At 46.5% G+C, this 25,595-nt stretch overlaps 1 protein-coding gene across 8 annotated transcripts in view; it reads right to left on the bottom strand.

Annotated features, from left to right (window-relative positions):
* The window catches only part of Celf6 (CUGBP Elav-like family member 6), a 32,067-nt gene extending 11,294 nt beyond the window's left edge, over positions 1–20,773 (bottom strand). The window contains exons 1-3 of one of the 8 annotated variants that reach the window (XM_042281038.2): positions 20,340–20,773; positions 16,560–16,642; positions 7,665–7,713 (exon numbers count right to left, since the gene is read on the bottom strand). In XM_042281038.2, the coding sequence (XP_042136972.1) occupies positions 7,665–7,713; positions 16,560–16,642; positions 20,340–20,601 (394 nt within the window). In that variant the 5' untranslated portion in view covers positions 20,602–20,773. Of the gene's footprint in view, positions 1–7,664; positions 7,714–8,838; positions 9,110–16,559; positions 16,643–20,339 lie in introns of those variants that run through there. The other 7 variants (XM_042281039.2, XM_016003803.3, XM_006971478.4 and 4 more) reach the window with 7 other exon arrangements.
* Between the last annotated feature and the right edge of the window lie 4,822 nt (positions 20,774–25,595).

The raw sequence follows: 25,595 nt of genomic DNA, 5'->3' as shown, positions 1-25,595 counted from the left end.
GGACATTATATGCAGAGCAAAGTAGGACAGTCACCAAAAGACAGATGCTGCCTATTTTCACTTCCATGAGTTATCAGGAGTAGTCTGACTGCTAGAAACTGAGAGCAGAATGGTGTTTGCCAGAGGCTACAGAGACGGGGAAAAGTGTAATGGTGTCAAGTTTCAGGGTTCTGGTTTGTGTGTGTGCACATGTTGGGGTGGGGAGGGCACGTGCACATGTATAGAGTGGATGTGGAAGCCAGAGGTGGACACTGGGGGTCTTCCTCGATCACTTTCCATTCTAGGTTTTGACACAAGCTCTGTCACTGGACCTGGTGCTCACTAGACTAGCTGGCCAGAAAGATCTAGTGATCTCCTCGTCTCTACCTTCCGGTACTGGGAGACACACAGGTGGACAGGCTTTTACATGAAGGCTGGGATGGAACTCGGGTCCTCAGGCTTGCATGGCAAATACCTTACTGACTGAGTCCTCTTCCCAGGCTGTTTACATCTTGAAGATTAAAATCTTTGGGGGTTTGGTTACACAAACATGTGAATATACTTAACACTAGTAAGTGTAACACTAAAATGGTTAAGAGGATACTTTTTTTAATTCACATTATTTTGTGTGTATATGTGTTTTGCCTACATGTGTGTATGTGCACCACACATGTTCCTGGTGCTCTCAAATGCTAGGAGAGGGATCAGATCCCTTGGAACTGGAGTTACAGATGGTCGCAAAGCAATCTGGGTGCTCGGAATCGAACCCAAGTCCTCTAGTACTCTTAACTACTGATCGGTCTATCAGGACCCTATCATTTGGATTTTACTATTAAAACATAAACAAGAACTTTAAAGAAGATGGCAACAAAGAGACTTAGAGCAAGAAATGGGAACAAGATGCTACTGACCCATCATTATGATCCAAGAGAGCCAAGGCTCAGTAAGAAAGGTGAACCAGGCTCTAGAGGGAGAAGACACTTCAGGGGTGCATTTTCCTTTGCGGGTTGCATGCCTGTGTCTGAAAAGCATCACTTGTGATGGGGGCTTGCCTTGGGTTCCACCACAGCCAGGGCCCTAGAGTGTTATAACATCTGATTAGCATGATCTGCTCTTGGCCAAGATGCTGACAAGCAGCTTTCTTTACCTTCAGAGGCAGAACACATTGCAGGAAGCAAAGTGTTAACTTGAGGCAACTCTCAAGTGCTCTCTGTAAAACCTAACGAGTTAGACTTGTATGGAAGAGAGGGGGTATTTTTCTAGAATAAGAAGCCTGCGACCAAAGATAGAAATAACCATCTGTATTATAACAGTTGTTGCTAAAGCATGTATGTGATTTAAAACAGTAATACACAGCCAGCTGTAGCAGCCACGCCTTTAATCCCAGCACTCAGGAGGCAGAGGCAGGCAGATCTCTGTGAGTTTGAGGCCAACCTGGTGTACAGAGCAAGTTCCAGGCTACAAAGAAAAATCCTGTTTCAAAAAATCAAAATTAAAAAAAAGAAGAAGAGCCGGGCGTGGTGGCGCACGCCTTTAATCCCAGCACTCGGGAGGCAGAGCCAGGCGGATCGCTGTGAGTTCGAGGCCAGCCTGGGCTACCAAGTGAGCTCCAGGAAAGGCGCAAAGCTACACAGAGAAACCCTGTCTCGAAAAAACCAAAAAAAAAAAAAAAAAAAAAAAAAAAAAAAAAAAGAAGAAGAGAAGAAAAGGAGGGCATATGGGAAGGTTTGGGGAGAGAAAAAGGAAGGGAAAATGATGTAATTATATTTTAATCTCAAAAAATTTTTTAAATATTAAGAAGCTAGAGGTATGGCTCAATGGTTAAGAGCATTAGCTACTCTTCCAGAGGGCTCGTTTTGATTCTCAGCAGCCAAATGTGTCTCACAACCATCTGTTACTCCAGTTCCAGGGGATCCAACACTCTTTTCTGGCCTCTGCAGAAACTGCACACTCATGGACAACATGACAAGTAGGCACACATATAAATAAGATAATTTTAAAAAGTTAAACCAGAGTGTTGTAGTACACACCTGTAATTCTATCACTCTGGGTCTGAAGCAGGAAGATTACAAGTTCAAGTTCTGAATTAATTAATTACTTAATTAAAAAGTAGAAAGAGTGTATTGATTGAGTGTATTGATTACTTTAATCTATTTCTGTACCTTAGGTATCTTGGATGTGTAAAGATTTGTGTAGCTTAAAGAAATACACAAGCTGGGAAGGAGAACAAACAGAATAATTGCCAATGTGATTTATTAATTTATTGACTATATTATAAAATTGAAAAGGAAGGAAAAATATGAATTTAGTGCTCCACTGATTTTAGAGGTTTCATCATGACTAAAAATTATTTTTCTATAAGACTATACTTACAGTTTAACTTAGTATTAATTTTTCAAAAGTAGAGAAAACATAGATAAGAAAAATCCATAGTGGTCCTCATGCTGAATAACAAATGATGCCTATTTATGTAGTAATCATTGTTCAATCAACTTAGAGTCCTTACCTCTGATAACATTTTCCATTCTGAAAAACCTTGGGATTTTATCCCAGGAAACTTTTTCCACTTATTTATTGGGATAGGGTCTTGCTATGTTGACAAGGCTAGCCTCAAACTCTTGAGCTCAAGGGATCCTTTTGCCTAGCATGCCAAGTATCTGGGACTATTCATATGTGCCATTGCATCCAGTTTCAGAAAACATTGTAATGCTCACCTTAAAAAAATCAAATTCGGGGATGGAGAGATGGCTCAGAGGTTGGGAGCACTGACTGTTCTTCCAGAGGACCTGGGTTCAATTCCCAGCACCCACATGGCAGCCCACAGCTGTCTGTAACTCCGGTTCTAGGGGATCTGGCACCCTCACACAGACATACGTGCAGGCAAAACACCAATGCACATAAAATAAAAATAAATAAGTTAAAAAAATAAATCCAAATGCTGGAGGAAAAGTTTTTGATGACATGTTTGGCCAACGCAGAAATAAATATTGTTTATTTGATGGGAGGTGGCTTCCCTCTAGGAAATTCAGTTCATTTTTCTTTAATAGTTTACTGTTTGATGTATAATTGCCAGTGGATGAAAAGCAGAGACCCAGGGTATGGACTCTATGAACACCATGGAACTTAGCTTCAGAATTCATAAGATCTAGCCAGGATACATTAAAATAATATAGTCTATGCAGGTGTGGATGCGTATCTTTGAGAAAAGTGTCCCCAAACTTATAGGGGCAGCCATGGAAGAAGAGGATCCTAGCAGATAGATCCTGCTGTACTGCTATCGTTATTGTGTTGTAGGGAATGAAATGCCAAGTTCTGGGGCTGGGGTAATGGCTCAGTCAGGATAGTGCTTGCTCTGCAAGCACTAGAACCTGAGTTCAATCCTCAGAACCCGAGTAAGAAGCCGGGCACATGGTGATGTGTACTTGTAATCCCTGTACTGGGGAGGCAGAGATGGAAAAATCCCTGGGGCTCACTGGCCAGTTAGCCTAGCCAAATGGGGTGAACCCCAGGTTCCAGTGAGAGAACTGTCTCAAAGAAAGAAGGTGGACAGCTCCTGAAAATGACACTTAAGATGGACCTCTGGATTCCACATGCCTTTCCACATATATGCATTGGAGCACACACACACACACACACACACACACACACACACACACCACAGAAGCATAAAATCTCCATCCAGTGTTACCACTAACATCTAAAAGGACATTAGTATGTACATTAATTATTACTACCAGAAACTTCATGTTTAGTGATTAAAAGAACACATTGCATTGTCATCAAACTTCAAAACGAGAACACTAACTATTTTTGTCAAAAGGCTCATCTTATATTTCCGCATGGATGATGGGAGAACTGCAGTTCAGGTGCCAAGGAAGTCAACCCGATGGGTTTATCTGTGTTCTCACAGTGCACTTAACAAAAAGCTGAAGCAACTTCTGTTTTAATAATTAAGACGTAAATTTTATATTAAGTTTCCTGGGTTCCTGAAGTTAGTTTCTGACACCCGTTTTATGAGAAAAAAAAAAGTCACATAATGATTCCTTCCAGAAGATAAATGGGAGACCTTTAGATTACATTTGCCTTGATTTCTTTTGTGTGTGTGTGTGTGTGTGTGTGTGTGTGAGCGAGAGAGAGAGAGAGAGAGAGAGAGAGAGAGAGAGAGAGAGAGAGAGAGAGAGAGAGAGAGAGATATCACATGCCATGGCATAGATGTGAGGTAAGAGGACAATTTGTGAGAGACGTTCGTCTTTTCCACCATATAGGTCCTAGGGATTGATCTCAGGACATCAAGCTTAACAACAAGCATCTTTATTTGTTGAATTATCTCACCTAAGATAACGTCTTTTAAAAAAAAGTTTGGTTTTGTTTTTGAAACAGGACCTCACGCTATATAGGCCAAGCTGGCCTGAATCTTACTGTATAGCCCATGGTGGCCTCAAACCCACGGCGATTCTCCTGCCTTAGCCTCCCAAATTCTGGGATTGCAGACATTGATATCCTTTAAATTAAGATTTCATTGATACAAGTGTCTTTTCAGACACAGAAACTATTAGAAATCAGCTGTAAACTAAAGGCTTCAACTCAAGCAATAATAAAAATATACAGGCTCACCAGCTTGGAATACAAGAACATTTGTAATCAGGGTTATAGAATGCTTGAGGTCACTGAAAAAAAAAAAGACTTTAATGGGAAAAATTGTTCCATGTTGGTGGTGTTTATTACATTTCAGAGGCAAGACATTAAAAATCATCTTTAAAAAATTGAGCTCTCAGCCAGGTACACTGCTGCACACCTTTAATACCAGCACTTGGAAGGCAGAAGAAGTGGATCGTTGAGTTCAAAGACAGCCAAAGCTACATAGTGGACCTTGTCTCAAAAACAAGTAAACAAGGCCTTTAATCCCAGCACTTGGGAGGCAGAGGCAGGTGATCTTTGTGAATTCGAGGCCAGCCTGGTCTACAGAGCGAGTTCCAGAACAGGCTCCAGGCTCCAAAGCTACACAGAGAAATCCTGTTTCAAAAAACCAAAACCAAACAAAACAAAAAACAAGCGAACAAAATCAACAACAAAATCGAGCTTCTCATATTTTAGACAGCATTAAAATTCAGCAATCAAACCCTACAAGAGGTGTGTGGGGACTGAAAAGATGGCTCAGCCATTACTAGGGCTTACAGCTTTATCAGAGGCCCAGAAGGCAGGTCTAGCACCCATCCTGGGAGCTCACAAATACCTATAACTCCTGCTCCAAGGGATCCAGTGCCCACTTCTGGCCTCTGCAGGCACCCATATATCTGCACATATACACACACATATACACACACACATAAATCATTTCTTTAATCTAGAAGATCTGTGATAGCCCTGAAGAAAAGCAACTCATTTTGATTAGACACGAGATTGCAGAACACAGATCAGTCGGTAAATAAAATATTTATAAATGACAAAGGCCCAACTGCTTTGCAAGACTTACTACGTTTACTCCTTTCCTGAATATGTAGCAAGAAGGCACTGAAAGAAAGATCTGGTCCTGCTTATCTGCAAGGATTATTCAAGCGTGTGCTCAGAATGCATAGCCCTTGAAAACCATCCGTTGTCAAGAAAAATCTGTGTAACACAAAACTCCTGAAGTAATAGGAGTTAGGCAGCTCTCTTTTCAGCCAAATTTCTTGTCCTGCCCCTGAACTACCCTGAACATGAACAGGTGAACAGGTGAGATGCTTCATGTATAGAATTTGTCAGTGATGTGACACCTGCAAAGTCTGTACAGAAAAAGGAGGAAGAAAATGTTAACACCCAAGCAGATGCCACGAAGCCTAGCAGAAGCGTTACTGAGCAGCCACCTGTGAATTCTGGTGGGATGTGCAGGACCATGTGTAGCATGCGTCCCTTGGCACATGGACCAATTCCCGAATAAGATTCCAAATTGTACCATGTCCTGCTGAGCTCTGGGGTCTCAGAACATGCCATTCCCCCTGCCTGAGGAATATCCTTCCTCTTTCCTCCTTTCTCTGACTACTTTCTGGTACCCTTTGAGGTCTCCTGTTCAATGTTACTGCCTCTGAGAGCTCACCCTGACCTCCTAATCTAGGTTAGCTCCCCCTTATTTGTGTGCCTACAGTGCCATCCTAGACTTTTCCTTGAGAAACGCTGTTCACACTGAAGAGTGACCCCTTATTTGTTTTCCCATCTGTCCCCTCATAATCTGGGGGCTCCGTGGGACCAGGTCTGTATTCCTAATGTGGAGTAGCCTAGAACATATTGATTGGATAGTTGAATGAACTATACAGCACATTCTATTTGTTTCTCAGCTCACTCATGTACTCGTAGGTGACTTATTTGGGGATCTGTCTCACATATGTGGCCTGGGAAGGGTTTTAGAAGATGGCCAACAATGGCTGTGATCCCTAACAGAGCTTCCCAATGAGAAGAGGTTCTTTTTTTTTTTTTTGGTTTTTCGAGACAGGGTTTCTCTGTGTAGCTTTGCGCCTTTCCTGGAACTCACTTGGTAGTCCAGGCTGGCCTCGAACTCACAGAGATCCGCCTGCCTCTGCCTCCCAAGTGCTGGGATTAAAGGCGTGCGCCACCACCGCCCGGCAAGAGAAGAGGTTCTTGAACATGTTTTGTATGCAGTTGGCGCATCAGAAAAGCCTGTCTGGAAAAGACTGAGATGAAAAAAGATGGAAAGAGAAAAGGAACCTAGACATCTCTCTCCAAGGCAATGTGGGGCTGATAATATCTTGGCCAGAGATTATGAATCAAAGACAGATGTCAAAGAATCTAAAGAGAGGAAGGAATATTTATTGGGACCAAACAGAATCTTGATGCCACCAAAGTGCCCAGTGAATGTAGACAGGAAATCAAGGGAGGGTGTGAAGGAATTAGTAGGGTGTTAATACAAGTCTCTATCAATGAGATGCATTCTCTCCTAAATCTTAGACTCTCACATAAGGAAGCAATGGCTGATCTTGGGTAAGATCGACAGATATCTTATCAGAGTGGGAGAGTTAGCAGACACCAAGGAGGGCTGCAGATACCTTGGAATAATCTAGGACCCAAGGACAAGAAAGATATCAAGTACTGACTCTAGAAGTCAGCGTTGCCTTTCTAGCAGGGGAGCTGACCAGAACACAGCTATGAGAGCTCCTCACCACTCTTCTTAAGAAGCAGTGCTCTCTCTACTATGAAACAGTGCAGCTAAGAATGTCTACAGACTTCTGTGAGCCTCAGCTCACAGCTACGTTCCTTACTATGGTTCACAATACCTGTTGTGCCAGCTCATCTTTTATGGTGATTAATCAGGCCATGATGGGAAAGAATGAGAGGTCCCTTCTGTGGACCTAGAGGAATCTGAAAAAGGAGAACCACCCCAGCTTGCTTCTTTATATGCACCTGTAAATTCCACCTGGCAAGGCAGTAATGGCCATTCTCCAGGAGTAAGGCAGCAAGAGTTTCCTTCCTCTGCTTCTGCCCTTTCTGCCACTTCTGGGTCTAAGCTTTCTAGAACCTATCCCTTCTCAGTCTGAGTTGAGATGGCTGAGCTATTCCTTGAGATGCACAATTCTAGTCTCCACTAACCTGGGTCGGGTCTAGTCATAAGCCCTGGCATAGGACTAACTCCAGGAATGGGCCCACCCATCCTCTACTCAGGTACCACTCCGAGGTTTGTCAGACAGGGAAGTTACCTCCTCGGCCCTCACTGGCAGCCGGCTTCACTTGGATCGGACGATTCATCTGAAAGACATGGGACCAACACACCCATTTAGCATGACTGCCTGGTCCCAAGGCCTCATTCTTTCTTCCCAATGAGCTCCTCAGGCTCTGAGTCCCAGCCTTCCTTACACTCTGCACCCCTCCACTCCCATTGGGATTACAGATTCTCTCCAACATTGCTTCCTTAAACCCAGATGTTTAGAAAGTGCTGGAACCTGAAGGAGTGGACGGAAGGAAGCTCAGTCACAAGCATAGGGTGGATGCAGTGGCTAATGAGATTTTCTGTCTTGGATTCGGGGTAGCTCCATGTGGTGCCTGTTTCTTAGGCTCCTGGACTTACATAAAGGCTTTGAGTGAGAGGAATTGGGTGGGAGGGTGTAATTGCTATAGCACATTTGTGGTTTATGTCTAAAACTGAGACTCTAGCTGTGTGTTATTTAGATTAAACAGTCTGGGACACAGACTTAGCGCTATACACCCCTAAGGCTGCCATTTCTTGGTTGTATGATTTTAAGTGAGTCACTCTCTCTCAAATCCAGTTTCCTAATCTGGGAAAACATTCCCAGCTGTCGGTGCCATGCTGGTCTCTGCACTCACCCCTCCGTCCCTCCTGAGTGCCCCTTTCCCTGACAGCCTAGGGTTCTCTAGGCACCATTTTCTCCCTGCTCATCTCTCTCTTCCAATTCTTGAATCGCTTCACCCACACCCACAGCCCCAGCAGTTATCCACACAGGGATGACTCAGACCTCTGCGTCTCCAGCCCACATCCTCTCCTGAGCCTCAGACCCATGTTCCCAGCTGCACGCTGGGCATCCTGGCTAGAAAGGCCCCCTGGCACTTCCCACTCAACACACCAGAACCCGAGCTCATCCCTTCACCCCAACTCGATCCTCCATCACTCAGGTTATAAACCTAGAAAGCAACTTAACTTTTCCCTCCAACCCTTCCCTCCTCCAGCCAGCTTCACCTTTTAATTCAAGGGTTCCCTGATTAGACGTGGTTAAAAAAATCACCTGGGAACCATATTAGATTCTTAAGGTGGGGGACTGTATAACCTGAAAGAGCTCCTAGGTGATTCAATATATACCCCCACCTTCCCATCCCCCAACCACCCTAAGTGAATTCATGATTGAATCCCCATCTCACCTTCCTCTCATAGGTGTTGTGGGGATCACATGAGGTAATGGGGGTGCAGAAGGTCTTGGTAAACTGCCAAGAGCTTGGTGCGTGGGATGTGAGGGATTGATGTTGGGGGCAGACAGCTGAGTGCCGGGAGGAAGGAACAGCGGCCTTCCTGTTCCTGGAGGAAGGGGTAACTGATGCCCATCTGGCCTGAGAAGGTGATGATCTGACCCCCTCCCCTCAGGAAACGTACGGCTTCTGCACCAATCAGGGACCACTCCATCCCTTCCAATGTGCTCGTTGCCGAGACAACAGGCAGCTTCCTGTTACCATAGCCACAAGTGCTACCCAGTAACCATGGTAACACCCTGGCAGTCACAGCTGAGCAATTTCTTTGGATCAAATTTTGGGGTGGGAGGGGTGAGGAAGACTCATTTTAAAAAAAAGGGGGGGGGGAAGGGAAAACAGGCCAAGCCTGAACCATTGTAATCCTCCCTCCCACCCAAGGCTCTGACACACCCACCCTCTGGTAGTGGAGCACCTGCAGTGTACCAGGCTGTGGGTGGGGGCCGAGACACCGACAGGACTCAGGTTGTAGTCTAGAGGGGATGACAGATCAATCCAAGCAGATCAGGGCGAGCTGGACAGGTCTGGACTGGCCTGGACCAGGGACCAGGAGGACAGGACCAGTCCCTAGGCATGGCCACCTGTGAGTGTGGAGGAGAAACCGAGAGACAGAGCTATGGAGAGCAGAGACATGGGGAATGATGAAGAAACACAGCAAGACAGAAATTATGGGAGAAAGTAAGAGACAGACCTAGAAAGGGGCAAGGAAAGAGAATTACTGGTGGGAAAGGGAGGGAAAGGGGGTGGGCAGAAAGCAGGTCTCGGGGAGCCAGGAAAGCCTGGTAGAAAGGAGAGGGGCAGAAGCCTGAGCTGGGGGGGTCAGTGAGAGTGAGCAAAACCATCATTATTTTATTAGTTCTTAAATAGATCCTGAGAATTTTTCTCTGGAGCCTAGAGTGACGAGCGCATGTGACAGCAGCGGTTTCCATGGTAGCTCTTGGCTGGGTTTCCTGGGAGATGGTGCTCACTGGTGCTCTGGGGGGATGCTCCCTTCCCTCTTCCCAACCACCTGACCTTTTGATGGAGAGTGGAAATTGGGTGGTATGTATGAATTTTTACATGGGCCTGCCAGGGTCCAATCCTCAAGAGACTCAAGGTCTACACTGTCTGCCAGTCAGGCATGCTGCCAACATTTATGGAACTCTGTGATGAGCCCTAGTGATGCTTGGATGGAGACTCCCCTCACAGGCTCACAGAGAAGATAAGGCCCCGTTTTCTGAGAGCACACAACATGCCAAGCCTTCCCCTGGGACTATTTATATACGTTGTCTCCAAATATTTCTAACCACTTCAGGAGGTCTACTGTCCCCATACTATGGATGAGAAAGCTGAGGCCCAGGGAGAGTTATTTGTCTAGGATTACATTGTGGGTACTTAGAGATTCACCCCATGTCTGACTGATGGTAAAGCTCCTGATTTTTTGCACCCTACTGCTCAACTCCTTGTTTTTCATTTGTTTGTGTTTTTGTTTTTAAGATAGTTTTACTATGTAGCTCAGGATGCCCTAGAACTTGTTAATAGCCTAAGCTAGCCACAAACTCATGATCCTCCTACCTCAGTCTCCTGACAGCTGGGTAATAGTATCACCACTCCCAGCTCAAGTTCACTGTGCATTCACTCAAGTGTGTGTGTGTGTGTGTGTGTGTGTGTGTGTGTGTGTGTGTGTGTGAAGGTCAGAGTTAATATCAGGTCTCTTCCTCACTCTATAAAAAGATTTATTTATTTTTATTTTATGTGTATGGGTGTTTTGTCTGCATGTATATCTGTGCATCACGTGTGTGCAGTGGTGCACACAGAGACTAGAAGATACCCCGGAACTGTAGTTACAGATGTTTGTAAACTTCCATTGAGTCTGTGTTCTCTGGTAGAGCATCCAGTGCTCTTAACCATGAGTCCCCTCTGTCTTGTTTTTTGTTTTTTGTTTTTTTTTTTTTTCAGACAGGATCTCTTACTAAACCTGGAGTTCTGTAATTCAGCTAGACTGAATTACACAGGTTGGCCAGCAAACCTGGGGACTTCCTGCAATCCTGGAATTACAGAAATGTATCATTGCCGTTGGCTTTGTATGTGGGTTCTGGGGGGTGGAGGGGGCAAACTCAGGTCCCCATGCTTGTACAGCAGGCACTTTACTGACTGAACCATCTTTCCAGGCCATTCTTAAGACATGGACACAAATAATGAGACACAGAGGTACCAGGGCCTTAGAGACAATGCAAAGTGAGGAGCTATTAGTGAGGCTGGCTGCATCTGGAAAGGAAGACACAGGAAACAATCCATGAAGAAACAGTGTTTGCTCTGGGCCTTGTAGTCAGAGTGGGTAGAGATAATGGCAGAGGCAGGGCAGGCAGCTGAGCATTCTAGACAGCTAGAGTAGAGACAGGGAACGTCAAGCCTGAAAGAGCAATGGCTCCAGCTCCTGAAGACAAACTGCTCACGAGACAGATGGGAATTTCAGTCCTGGTTACATCACTGGCAACTTCTCTAAGGTCTTTGAGCCTCAGTATCCCCACTCATAAGAGGGGGAGTCGTTCTTATGCTTGAGGGTTTGTGGTGGAAATAACAAGAACCAGATCTTAGTAGGTATATTAGATATGATAGGTGTTTTTTTTTTTCTTTTTGTGTGCTTCTGTGTGTCTTTTGGGCTTTACAAATTTTTGCTTTTGTTTTTATTTTGTTTTGGTGAAACAGGGTGAAACTGAAAGGCAGGCAGGAACCAGATCAGGGCAGGCTGAAAGAAGCATGTCAAGGATTTTGACATGAATATATTTTAAATGCTATAAGGATGCAGGGAGGGACTTTAAAAAGGAGGACAGGTGATGATCTGGTCTGTTTAGTCTTAGAAAGTATCTCATAAGTTGTCACAGTGCAGAGAGAGGATTGGGAAGGGAGTGAGAAGAGGCAGGAAGGTCGGTGATGTGGGTGGGAGGTGAGGGTGACTGGGACCATTGTAGAAGGAAATGGACAGACCCAAAAGATGTTCTGGACAAATGAACTAAACCATAGTTCTGTTGAGGGTGGGGCCGAGGGAAAGGAGGGCATGTGGGCTGACTCAGGATTACAGCTCAGGAACTGGCTTCCCAGGCCTGAGCCTCAGCACCACAGGCAGGGATTATGGGGAACACCTGCGGTTTAGGTGTGCCACTCACGGCTGGAGGGGGACGCTGCTCATGAGAGCTACTGGGCAACCCTGCCTGTTTCCATCCTGCCATGGGGGGGGGCGGGGGATGGGGGCATTGACTCCCCAACCACGAACTAACTTGTCATGAGATTTCAGGTGAGTGTTTGCCTGGACTAATCACCTGTTCCTCCAGGAGTTTCCCAGGCCCATGTCTGTGTCAGGGCCCTGAAGGGGAAATCAAGGTAGAGAATATCAGAGAGAAGAGAACAACCTACTCCACGAAGTGGGGTGGGTAAGGTTAGAGGCAACCAGACCTGTACAAGGCCCTGTTCTCTTGAGCCAGGAAGCAGAAGGGAAGCAAGGTGTGTCCCATTTCTCCTACAGACTGTCTTTGGGCTTTTCATCACCCTGTCCTGATTCTATCCCTCACTCAGCATTCCCTCCCCACAGGAAGGGGTTTTATCAGTACTCCCCTGAGAAGGACTGTCGGTGAGTCTAGGAGAGGTGTCATGAGGGTCAAGGAAGGGTATGGCAACCCTCAACATCATCATTTTCAGGGCTTGGTTCTACCACACATCCTCACTTCTTTTGTTTGTTAGTTTTGTTTTTTGAGACTCGGTTTCTCTGTGTAGCCCTAGTTGCCCTGGAACTCTCTCCATAGACCAGGCTGGCCTTGAACTCACCGCGATTCACCTGCCTCTGCCTCCCGAGTGCTGGGATTAAAAGCGTGGGCCAGCACTGCTCGGCTTACCACACTTGCTCTAACCCGGCTCACTATGAAATCCCGTGAGCTCTAGAGTCCACAGGCATGCCATGAGCCCATCCTCTCCTCTCCACTCCTGCACCATCCCAGCTCCAGGGCAGCTCGCTTCACCACTGGCCTATTCAGAAGCGACGTTGTCCCATTGTCTTGCCTCCGCTATTTCTCCCGCTTCAGTTCGGTCTCCATGCTGTAGCCAGGGTAATCTTCAAATCTTCATCCCTAACTCTTCTAAAATGCACCCAGGACTGACTGTCAGAACTTGTGGGTCCTGTCTCCTCTACCCAGCATGCATAGCACACTTTACCAATCACAGCCAGTCATCTTTGCTGGGAGACATTCTTGTCAGTTCTCATAGTATCCTCAGATTTCAGAAGTGGCCTTTGGCTTTTAGCTTTTCAGACCCTCGGATATGAAGAAAGCATCTGGTAGCACTCTCCTCCCTCTCCACTCCTGAGGCCTCTTTTACATGTCCAGGTGTAACTCCAGTGCAGTGCAATGAGTTACCTCTGAACCGGGAGCTTCTTGAGGGCATGGCTTGGGCTATAGAATATAGTGGGGTTTAACTTCTATTTTCTCTCTCCTCCCAAGTTGTTTTGCACAGGACACAGCTTGTGCAAGCAAATACCTCCCTCCACTTGGTTGTATCTGCCTCTTTCCTGGTGTCTGAAGGGGTAGGCTCTTCAAAGAAGGGAGGTCATGGACAGGGAGAGAGACCAATAAGGGACACCCTCTTAATCCCAGAAGTAGGGACGAAGTTGGCTTCATTCTCTTCATGTGGATTCTAGACCTAGAGCGAGGCTCAAAAAAACAGCAGTAGCTTCGCCAGGAAGAGACTTTGGGAACTGAGAGCCAGGAGGCAGTTGGCTGCAGTTTGAAGGAAGTTCTGAGTAGGGAGCCGAGCTTCAATAGGTGGCAGAGACTGGCAGTGGGTAAATGGAGAGGATCCGAGAGGAGGTCTCACTCCAGAACAAACTATGCTGTTTCCCGTGAAGATTCAGGCTTTCTTGGGGGGGGGGGGGCTTCACTCAGCCTTTCCAGGCTTCCTACCCTTCAGTTTTGCCACATTCCAGCAAAAATACAGACTGAAGTCTTATCCCTGTCTCTCCAGCAGATGGCAGCTACACCCAGGACCTAGTACCTACAGAAGGCAGGGTGCCCGGTCCTCTCTCATAAAAGTTGCTGCTGCCCCTGGCAAGCTCAAAGGAAAGATTGATGGCATGGATGTTGCCGGGGCTAGCCAACAGTGCCATTGATTTTCATTTAAGAGGCTAATTAAATATTAATTTTCACTTTGTTAAGTTGAGAAGGGTGAATAAAGTCAATCCTGGCGGTAACAGAGGAAACCAGTCCACACTGGAGGTCTGCAGATGGAGGTGTGGAAGAAGGCAGGGGTCCTCGAGTGCCACACTCTTCAGAAACTAAGAAAGAAACTAAGCCACATCTGCCACCAAGTTAGCTCATGTAACAGTGGAGCAATTAAGCAAATAGACTAACCGGGCTCAATGACCAGAGCTTCTCCTACATGAGCTTGGGCAGCTCCCTTGAAGACTCAGTCTCTTCATCTGTAAGATGGGGGTGGGGGCAGTAACAATACTGTCTTCAAAAAGGATTAAATGACTTGAACAAGTAAAATGCCCTGAATGTTGGTGCTGAGAACTGTTGGTTATTACTATTTTGCTTTTCTCCCTTAGAATCAATCCTCCCAGGTCTCTGGGGCTTCAGTGTCCTTTTCCAAGGAGCACCCATGCTTATAAAACCCCACAGGGGCTGCTCGTCACTTCTTCAGAAGCTTTTTCTCCCAAGCCCTCTTAATTTGCTCAGGTAAAGCAAATCTCCAGATCTCCCACTTGTTTCCCCTTCAGCTGCAGCCCTCTGTAGGATCCTGCCCTCAGCCTGGCCCAGACTCTCCTGGGGTTCCCCCTCCCACCGTTAGGCCCATCCACCTCACACCCACCTCTTTCTTCCAACTCTGAATTTTTAGCACGCTGCTTCCTGCATGGGTGTTCCAGCTCGTCTGGATGCCTGTTCTAGCAGCAGGACTCGTCTGCTCCCACGGTTAGATGAATGATGCTTTCTACAACTGCTCCTACTAACGTCGCTCTCTCTCAGTGACTGCTACCACTACCGCTGGCTACGCCACACTGCAGGCTCACTTTCTGCTGCGCTCTGTACTCCACATGACTTAGCCCATCTGCCCATGAATTCAGTCTTATAGATGAAGAAACTCAGGTTTTATTGTATTTTTTTTTTTTTGAGGCAGGGTCTCACTATGTAGCCCTGGTTGTCCTGGAACTCACGATACAGATCAGGTTGGTCTCAAACTCACAGAGCCTCTACCTGTCTCTGCCTCTGAAGTGCTGGGATTAAAGGCATGCCCGGAAAAACTTGGGTTTTAAACTTGCTCAGAGAGCTGGGTGGTGGTGGTGGTGGTGGTGGTGGTGGTGCCCACCTTTAATCCCAGCACTTGGGAGGCTGAGGCAGGTGGATCTCTGTGAGTTCGAAGCCAGCCTGGTCTACAGAGCTAGTCCAGGACAGGCTCCAAAGCTACAGAGAAACCCTGTTTCGAACCCCCCCCCACCAAAAAAAAAAAAAAAAGAGAGAGAGAGAGAGAGAAAGAAAGAAAATCAAGTCCTTTGTCAAGATCTTAAGGTAACAGTCATATTTGCTGGGACTTCTCCCTTACTACAGCCCAAGAGGCTACATTGTTAGTACAATCCATTCCCTAGAAGTGAGAAAACTAAAGCCTGAGTGAAGGAACCAGAACATCACGGTAAGTGACAGAGGTGAGGTTCAAATCTAAGTCTGAACAATGTGAAACGAAGTATTTTTAATTATCATGCTATGATGTGTTCATATTAAAATCCCATTAAACTCTTTTTTTCCTCCAGACATATTTATCTGCAATTCCTTTGAACATATCTCATGATCTATTTTGTGTCTTTGTGCCTTAATTCTATCTGGGTCTCTTTCTAATAGGCCAGTGACCTTCTTAAGTCTAAAACGGACATTGTTCCAGACTTTGCCTACTCATGGCATTTGAATATTGCTCTTTTTCCAGACACAACACTCTTCAGATAGGAAAAAATGAGGCTGGGAAGTATGTTTTCCTCTTGGTAACCTATGCTAGATCCTAATTGTCACTACCACATGGATGGGAGGTTCCATTTTCTTTACTTGTGACCATCCATTAGTTGAGGCCAGATCATATAATCCTGGGTGTCTATAAAACCAAGAAGTCCCTTTTAGCTTTAGCTCTTTTGTAACATGGAAAGAAGACGATTTTGGTGAGTCAAGGTACCCCAAACGTGTTACAGGAAGAAGACCGCAGGAAAGCATCATCAAGGACCACAAGATTGGAGAACACAGCATAGTGATTCCACAGAGCCTCTCCCCTACATCACCACATACATGCTCACAGTAGAGACAAGTAACACCCGAAACCATGAGTTTAGCCAGAGTGGAAAATTCTAACTTAGCTTACATCATCATGTCTCTTCTAAAAAATAAGTTGGAACACTTGGCTCAAGTGTCTTGAGCCCATTTCTTTGACCAGAAGACTGAGTGTAACATGGGGCTTGAGTTGTTCAAGGAACACATAAACCCTTTCCTGGGCAGATGACCCTGTTTCTAGCTGCTGGTGCCAACTTCACCCTGTATACTGCTTTGGCATACACGTAGAGCATGTTCCAAGCTTGAAGTGATTCTCACCCATCCCGCCCTCAACCTTGGTTGACTTACCCCTGGCAGGGTCTTCTGTTCATGCAGTGCACTCTGGGCCTTGAGAGCAGAGTCCCGGGCGCAGTAGGTGAGGAAGGCACAGCCTGAGGAGGAAGAGCCTGGCTCAGGGGGTTTTCTGAACCCCCTCAACATTCTTCTTGGTAAGATCCAAATAAGTTAACAAACTCAGGGTCACTATCCTGGAAACATGAATGCTGCCCTGTGAAGTGTTCTGTGATGGGAGAGTCTTCACCTGCTTGGGGACTTATGTCCTAAGCTCTGGCTACCTCTCATTTTCTCCTGGCCTTCTGTCCAAGAAACATCTGTACCCATGCATCCAGTCATGTGCTCATTCAATCCCACAGCTTCCCTCCTCAGTCCATCCATAAGTCCTGTCAGGGTTAAACCTCCCTAAGCGGCTTTGCCTTCTTCAGCGCAGTACCCCACCCCCACAACGCCCATCTACTTTAGATATAGACTCATCGTCTCCAAGGATCAGCCTCAATTCCTTCCTAATTTCCTGGTTTGAAACTTCCTAGTTTCAAGTGGCAGAAGAAAAAAAGAGGAAGAGGAAGGGTTGAAGGCCAGCTACTTCCCAACACTTCCTTCCCTAAGTTTGAAGTTTAGGAATGGATTTGATTTCAGCCTTGGTTCAGGTCTGAGGGCTTCCTATAAGTAGGAAATTCTAGAAACTCCCTAACCCTATCCAAGGACCTTGGTCTGTCAAGACAGGGCCCTTAAAGAGTTATTTGGGACCCAACCTGGACTCCTGTAAAAGAAGCCTAGTCATTGGGTCAGGGGATGAGTCCAGGTTGAGCTAAAGAGTAGGGCCTACTATGCCACTGTGTTCAGCTTCAAAATCTGCAGGATGCTGGAAAACACTGAAGTAGGTAGGTGTCTTCCTGTCCAATATTCACTGAAAATATCCATTCATCCAGAAAATATCCAATACTTACTTATTTGGTTGGGCATTAGGATGGGTTAAAAATGGAGAGGAGTTCTTGGAGACTGGATGTCATGAGGAGTACCTGAGTCTGTTTCCCAGTGTTGAGGACTGTCTACAAGAAGACACTGAGGGTGGGGATGTAACTCAGTGGTAGAGTTCTTACCTAGCATACATGAGATCTTAGGTTCAAACCCCAGCAAATAATGATGAAGATAAAATAGAAGACATTGAGTTCTCAAGAACAGGAATAATGAGTCCTTTAGAACCAGATAAGAAGAGGGGTGTGATTATATCAGGTGGGAGGAATGAAAACTGAGCCAAAATGTGGTGTGTTGGAGAAATGGATAGAAAGCTAGTATGGGTGAAGCCTTAGGAGTTCGAGCTCAGTGGCTAGTGAGGTATGCAGGGATTGGGTTACAGATAGCCTTAGAGACCTCAATAAATTCGTACTCATCCTTTAGAGCAATGGAGAGCCACTAAAGGGTTTTCACTAGGGTTGTGACATGATAAAACCTACATTTTCAGAACAAACCTTTTGAGTAGAGGAAGGAGAAGGACCGAGGAAGGGCACATGCATGTGGGAAGCCATTAGGAGCTGGTGTAGTTTTCTGCTCAGACAGCTGACTAGAAAAGCAAATGGGAAATGTTTGATTTCTTATTTTTTCAGTGGCACCTTCTATGGAACTGCCTCCTTAGGATGGAAGGATTGCCTGTGGTTTATTGAGAACTCTTAGCTAGAGTGTTCTCATATCCGTAGGGTAACTGAAGCTAGAGATTATGTCAGTCACAGGTCAGGGTTTGGGATTTTGGAATTCCTGGGCTATGGTTGTTTTCAAAGCATAGTGGCTTTTTCTCCCTCAATACTCAGCCATCAGAATGAAAATGAGTCATTTTAGCATTTAAACATGGTTGCTGGGGAGAAAGTTGGAATATTGACTTGAAGGCCCTCCAGGCTGCCTCTATATCTCACAAGGCCACACTTTCCTTGGAGAGGTGTAGACTGTTTCGGGACTAACTCACCTAACCCTGGGTCTCATACTTATCAGTTCTGCCACTGAGCCATAACATCTGACCTCAGACTGGAAGGGGCTTTATGAAAGGCTTAGGAGCCCAGGTGCTACCACAAAAAACCCATGTAGGTTGCTTGGGTTAGAAGGTGGAAGAATGGTATGATGGAAATACAGAGAAGCATGGCTTAAGGGACACATGAGTATGGGGAGGAACAGGAAGAATTGGTGCTTAATGGGAAGGAACAGTGAATAAGGGAACAGTTCAGAGACTCCGAGTGTTTGAGTGTTTAAGTGAGAATTGCAGCTATTCCATGCTTTATTCTACAGATCATCTACAAAGATTAGTTTTATGCTTGCCTACTGAAATCAATGTCTAGAGAAAAGTGCTGTAAGTGGACGGGCAGGAAGACAGACAGGCAGCTGGGCTGCCCTGTAAGCAGTCTGGATGACGTGAACTTTTCCTTGTGGCACGTTAACATAACCTCACCAAAAGGTCCCCCTACTCAAATGGGCCAGGTCTTTCGTGGACATTTTCTCAAAGCCCCCTACAATTAGCATGCCAAGGAATGCTCTGGGGTCTCCGGCAGGAAAGAAGTAGCAGCCTGACGCTAGCACCCAAGCCTTCAGAGTGGACCTGCCCGGCAAGACCTGTCACTTTTCTCTTAGGAAGACTATGGAGCAGAGTTGGTGACCCTCCCCCCCACCAAAATCTCGAAGCCACATTATTTCCCAGTGGAGAAATAAGGACGTTTCTCCTCAAATTATTATTATATGATTCCGGCTCTGTTATTCCAGCCCAGCCTGGACAGACTTTTCTGCATGTAAACAAGTCTCCTCCCTTCTCTACAGGAAGAAAGGGGTGTGGCTGGACAGGACCATGGTGCCTCTGTCTTCCTAGGAAAGGCAGGGAGAAGGGGCACCATCTCCATCTTCCTCATTAGACTGACCCCACCCCTCGAGTGCTCTGGTCTGGGACCAGGCAGCAAAGGAAGGAAAAGAGGAGGTCACCAGGAGGATTGAGAGGGAGCAGAAGGGAGTGGGGATGAGTGATGGGAAAAAGTGTCTTCATCTAAGGGAGAACCTAAGGTGAAGGGGATGCAGGAAGGCGGATGTTCCCAGCTGAGGCTGGGATTCTGGATTCAAATCAGAAGAGGTAAAGAGTGTTGGGGTTCTGGAAAAATATATGAGATATCAGGGTTATTGTCAAATGTGAGAGGGCATTTGTCTCTGAGAGTCTCCTGGGAGGTGAATTGGACTGTGTAGATTAGACAGGTTTGAATTCTGAAGGGGAAGAGGAATTTGGGCATGGGATGTTTAAAGCTGCCAGACACAAGAGTTAATTGGAGGCTTTTGGGGCTGGCTAGGGTTGGAGGCCAGAAGGAGGGGTGCAAATCCAAGATGTGTATGAGTGGTTAGGCCTGAGTAGGGTGGCACCAGAGGGCTCTGGAAATACATGAGTCCAGGGATCAGGAGACCGAGTACTCCAGAGCTGGGAGGTAGAATAAGTTTCCAAATTCCAGGCTTTGGGGTGTCTGATGGGAGGGATGGTGGAGAGGTCCAGCTGGGAGGTGGGAATGGTTGGGATGTGAGAAGTAACAAGGGATTTGGAGGTTAGAGTGAAGAACCTGTTAGAGAATCGGAGTGGTGCTCAGGAAGATGTCACAGAGAAAATTCTGGGTCTGGGGCTCTGTGACCTGGGGAGGGGACAGAGCTGAGGTGGGGCAGGTACTGGGCTGGCTCTAGGTAGGGCTGGGGTTGGGCCTGCGTTTGGGGCCAGGGTTGGGTTGGGCTGCGCTCTAATTGGATTGGGGCTGGGCTGGGCTGGGCTGGGCTGACCCCGCGCACCTTTGTGGAGGCCGGTGAGCCGGTCCTTCAGCACCGTCAGCTCGTAGATGCGGCCGAACTCCTCGAACAGCGGCTTGAGGTCCTGCTCGTCCAAGCCCCGCGGGATCTGCCCCACGAAGAGCTTGATGGCGTCGTGGTCCTTCATGGGCACCGCGGGACCTGGGTTCAGCCCGCTCATGCCGACGCCGCTGTCCGCGGTGCTGAAAGCCAGGCGCGGGCCGGGGCCGGCGGGCGGCGCAGACCCTCCGGGCGCCGCGGCCATGTCCCCGCCCCGTCCGCCCTCCCGCGCGTCCGGCTTGTCCCGCCGTCCCTTCCCTGGACTGCTGGCGAGGGCCTGGGGGGAGGGGGCGGGGCCCGGCTGCGAGGGCGGGGGGCTATCCAGGGGGCGGCTCCCGGCCGAGAGCGAGGGGCGGGGCCCGGCCGAGAGCGAGGGGCGGGGCGGATTAAGAAGGGGCGTGGTCTAGGGCGGGGCGCCTGGGTCCGGCTGGAGTCCCCCTCGGAGCTCTCTGGGCTCCCGCCCTAGCTCGCCAAGCCCAGCCCCGAGCCCCAGCCCCTCCACCACTCCCCCCCCGAGTTTAGTGACGTCAGACAGCTACCCGGGCCAGTCTACGCAAGTGATTTGCATAATGAGATAGCGGTGGCCAATCAGAGTGGGAGTTGGCTGAGCTGGGGCGGGGGTGGGGGGCGCGGGAGGAGCGGCTGGGCTCACGCGCTCCCGCTCTCCATGGCAACCGGACCCTCAGCTGCCCTGTATGTGGAGGGTGTGCGGGCGTGGCAGTGGATGGGAAGTAGCTTCGTCATGCGTGGCGATGTCTGCGGGAGTCAGAGCCGATCCCTTCCTGCACACCTCCAACAGGGAGACCGTTTTCTGCGGGGCAGATGGGGCTTCCACCTCTCTATCCCTACTACCGAAGCCAGTCCCACGGAACCCATCCTACGGGGCTCCATCACACACCTCTTTGGTATCTTCAACCACTTCCTTGCTCCTGAGCCTCAAACACACTCCCTCCTCTTGCATCCTAAAACAAGCCCCCAAGCGCTGATTTCTTCCTCAGGAGAGCGAGAGAACTTATGTAGCCATATTTACTCAGCGCTCGTGCCTGGTTCCTCCCTATGCTAACTCAGAGGTGCTATCTCCTTTTCCTGAAAAGGATGCCATGGGTCAAAGAAGTTAGGGGGTAGGGGCCCCTGACATTTGCAGAGCCGTGGGCAAAAGAAGAAACGGAAACTGATTCATGGTGCGTGTTAATATCCAAAAGCTATCTGTAAAATCACAATACTGAAGTGTTTACCTCCCCTTTCACAAGCACACATTCATAAAGATGAAGGAACGGCGAGATAGCCAAGTAGGCTCTTAATGAACAAGCTTGATAAGCCGAGTTGGATACCCAGAACCCGCATAGAAAAGCCAGATGCAGAGCCTTGCATCTGTAATCCCAGCACTTCTGTGGCAAGATGGGAGGAGGAAGCGAGAATCATGGGGACCGGTAGCAGAGGGACGGAAACAAGAGGGACCCTCAACAACGTGGAATGAGAGAACCTACTCCTGCAAGTTGTCCTCTCATCTCAACAAGCATGCCACCACATATGTATTCTTTCTCCTACACACACACACACACACACACACACACACACACACACACACACACAGTAAATTTGTAAACATTATTATTGTGTATATGAGAATTTTGGCTGCATGCATGTCTGTATGTGCGGCACATGTGTGCCTGGTACTTGCTGAGGTCAGAAGAAGCTGTCAAATCCCCTGGAACTGGGGTTATACAAGGGTTTAAGCCTACCTGTCAGTGCTGGGAATCGAACCCAGGTCCTTTACAAGAGCAGCCTGTACTCTAACTGCTGAGCCATCTCTTCAGCTCCAGCTCCATGTTATTGTTTTTGAAACAGGGTCTCATGTCATCCAGGCTGGTCACTAACTCATTATAGAGTTGAGTAGAACCTTGAACTCCCGAGCTTCCTGCTTCCACTTTCCAAGTTCTAAGGTCACAGGCATTTACTCTCATGCTAGGCTTAAGATTTGTTAGTTTATGTATGCATCACATATTTGGTAGTTTGTTTGGGGTACATCTACTTTTCAAACTGTTTTTTTCTTGGTGGAGCAGTTTTTTTTTTCTCTTTCTTTTTTGACAAGATCTTGTTACCTAGTCCAAAGTAGCCTCAAACTTATGGTTCTCTCTGGCTGCAACCTTCCCAGTGCTGGGAATGCAGGCATGCACCACCATGCCCAGCCTTGAACTGATGGTTGCAAGGAAGCGAGTACCAGACCACTGAGGTGTACTTCCCAGCACCATAGCTACATTTAAAGCAGGTAACTTTAAAAGTGTGTATAATTGGGTCTTTTTATATTTTTCAAGACAGGGTTTCTCTGTGTAGCTTTGGAGCCTGTCTTTGTAACTCTTTGTAAACCAGGCTGGCCTTGAACTCATAGAGACCCTCCTGCCTCTGCCTCCCGAGTGCTGGGATTGAAGGCATGCACACCCACTGCCTGACTAATTGGGTCTTTTTAATTTAAAAATGTTTTATTTGTTTTGTGACAAATTGCAAATTAAATAGTCAATGCTCCACATTGCTCTCTTTGGATATCATGTTATGTACTCTTTTTTTTTTTCTTTCTTTCTTATAAACTTTAGAGTCAGCTTGTCAGTACTCATTGTGTTAGTTTGCTTTCTGATGTCAAGATGAACTCCATGATCCAAAACAACTTCAGGAGAAGAGGGTTTATTTCAACTTACAGCTCCTAGGTCACCATCCATCAATCACTGAAGGAAGTCAGAGCAGGAACCCTGGGAGAATACGGTTGACCATCAATCACTGAAGGAAGTCAGAGCAGGAACCCTGGGAGAATACGGTTGACCTGCTTGCTCCTGCTGCTTACTTAGCAAGCTATTTATGCAGCCCAGGCCCACCTGCCTAGGGAAGAAGACACCTTCTACAATGGGCTGGACTCTCCCACTTCACAGAAAGGACCAATCTGATGGAAGAAATTAAATTGAGGTTATCTCTTCCCAGGTCACTCTAGTTTGTGTTAAGTTGACAATCACTAAACCCATAAAATAGCTTCCTGGAACTCTGACTGGGTTTACATCCATATAGACCACATTGGGAAGAAAAAAAATGAAACAAAACTGATATTGTGGCCCTCAGAGGAAATAGCTCAGTGGATAAAGGCACTTGCCACCAAGTCTGACAGTCTGAATTCAATCCTTAGAACCAAGTCCCACAAGTTGTCCTCTGCCCTCCACATACATGCAATGGTGGCATGTACCCATGCACACACACACACACACACACACACACTAAATATTTAAAAATGTTATTGTAACAATTGACTCTGTCATCACAAACATGAGAAATCTCTATTTATGTGCCTCTTTTTCATTTCTTCAAGAGTGGTGGGTATAATTTTTTCTTTCTTAAGTATGCCACACCATTCTAATCTTTGCTCCTCTGTAGGTGGATGGGATATTTCCTCCGGCTCATCTCCTGACCCCAGTTCTCCATGTTTTTGGTTTTCTGCAGTTTGAATATGATATGCTGAGATGAGGGTTGGTTATTATCTAGTGTTCATGCTGCTGGGCCCTTGTCAGGATTCCTGAATCTTCGATTTGTTGTCTGTCACTAATTTTGGGACATTCTTTATCATTATTACCTCTTTAATATTCTCTTTATGTTCCTGGATGATTCTGATTATGTGATAGGCATTGTGTTGGAAAAATATTTTTAGAAATAATTGGAGGTTGGGGGAGGTTAGTATTTTCTTCTCCAGAATGAACTTACATTTGTTTCTGGAAAGCATCCAGAATCTCTTATCAATTGGAGATAATCAAACTAATTTTAGTGATTAAGATGATTCAAAGCTGAGCTGTAGTCTCCAGAGCCATTGAGCTATTTCCAACTCACTCTTTAGTTGGGACTTTTGAGTAGAAAGTTTTTTAGGGAGTGTGTGTGTGTGTGTGTGTGTGTGTGTGTGTGTGTGTGTGTGTTGTAAAAGATTAAAGGACGGTTTCTAACATTATTCCATAAGAATCAGAAAGAAGCCGGGCATTGGTGGCACATGCCTTTAATCCCAGCACTTGGGAGGCAGAGGCAGGCGGATCTCTGTGAGTTCGAGGCCAGCCTTGTCTACAAAGTAAGTTTCAGGACAGGCTCCAAAGCTATACAGAGAAACCCTGTCATAAACAAACAAACAAACAAAAGAATTAGAAGTCCCATGCCAATTTTCAATGTAACCTCTGATTATTTCAGTGTCTGTATATAGATTAGCCCTTTTCTGGGTTTCATATCCTGTTTTATGAGTTAGTATATTCCTAAACCAATACCCATGTCATGAATTAAAGGTATTTATTTATTTATTTAGAGACAGGATCTCACTGTGTATTTGTCCAGAACTCTCTTTATAGACCAGGTTGGCTTCAATCCCACAAAGATCTGTCTGCCTCTGTTTTCCAAGTGCTGGGATTAAGATGTGTGCTTAACCCATGCCCACTTATTCATTTGTTTTATTTACTTTTTTTTGTAGCCCAAAATGACCTCATACTTACTCTACTGCTGAGGCTGGCCTTGACCTCCTGATCTTTCTGCCTCCACCTACTAAGTGCTGAGATTAAAGACATGTACCATACCTGGCCTTATGACTCAACGTCTGGCATTGTCATGGCAATATTCTGCATAATTAATGTGTGCACTAGCCAATAAGAATAGATAGTGGCCATAAAACCTGTGTGTGAACCAGGTATAGTGGTATGTAATTCCAAACTCGGGAAGCAGATACAAGACGATTATGAGCTTAAGATCTATGTGGGCTAACCAGTGAGTTCAAGACTAGCCTGGGCTACATTGAAACCATGTCAAACAAAAATAATCATGTCTATATGTCTATACATGTATAATCCTGACATTCTGGTTGTGAGCCTAGCCTGTAACAGCTGAACTACCTATCCAGCCCTTGTACATATAATTTGTATGAGAGTAGCTGAAGATACTAAGTATAAATGAAATAATTAAGAAATGTGAGCCTGGTGGTGGTGGCACATGCCTTTAATCCCAGCACTGGGGAGGCAGAGCCAGGCAGATCTCTGTGAGTTCGAGGTCAGCCTGGCCTACAGAGTGAGATCCAGGACAGGCACCAAAACTATACAGAGAAACCATGTCTCAGGAAAAAAAAAAAAAAGAAATGTGTATTGAGTTGGGCTTGGTGGGGCATGCACTAGGGAAGCAGAGGCAGGAGGATCTCTGAGT

Source organism: Peromyscus maniculatus, chromosome 7, assembly GCF_049852395.1.
Source record: "Peromyscus maniculatus bairdii isolate BWxNUB_F1_BW_parent chromosome 7, HU_Pman_BW_mat_3.1, whole genome shotgun sequence".
Taxonomy (NCBI): domain Eukaryota; kingdom Metazoa; phylum Chordata; class Mammalia; order Rodentia; family Cricetidae; genus Peromyscus; species Peromyscus maniculatus.
This window is presented reverse-complemented; position numbering and strand designations above follow the sequence as displayed.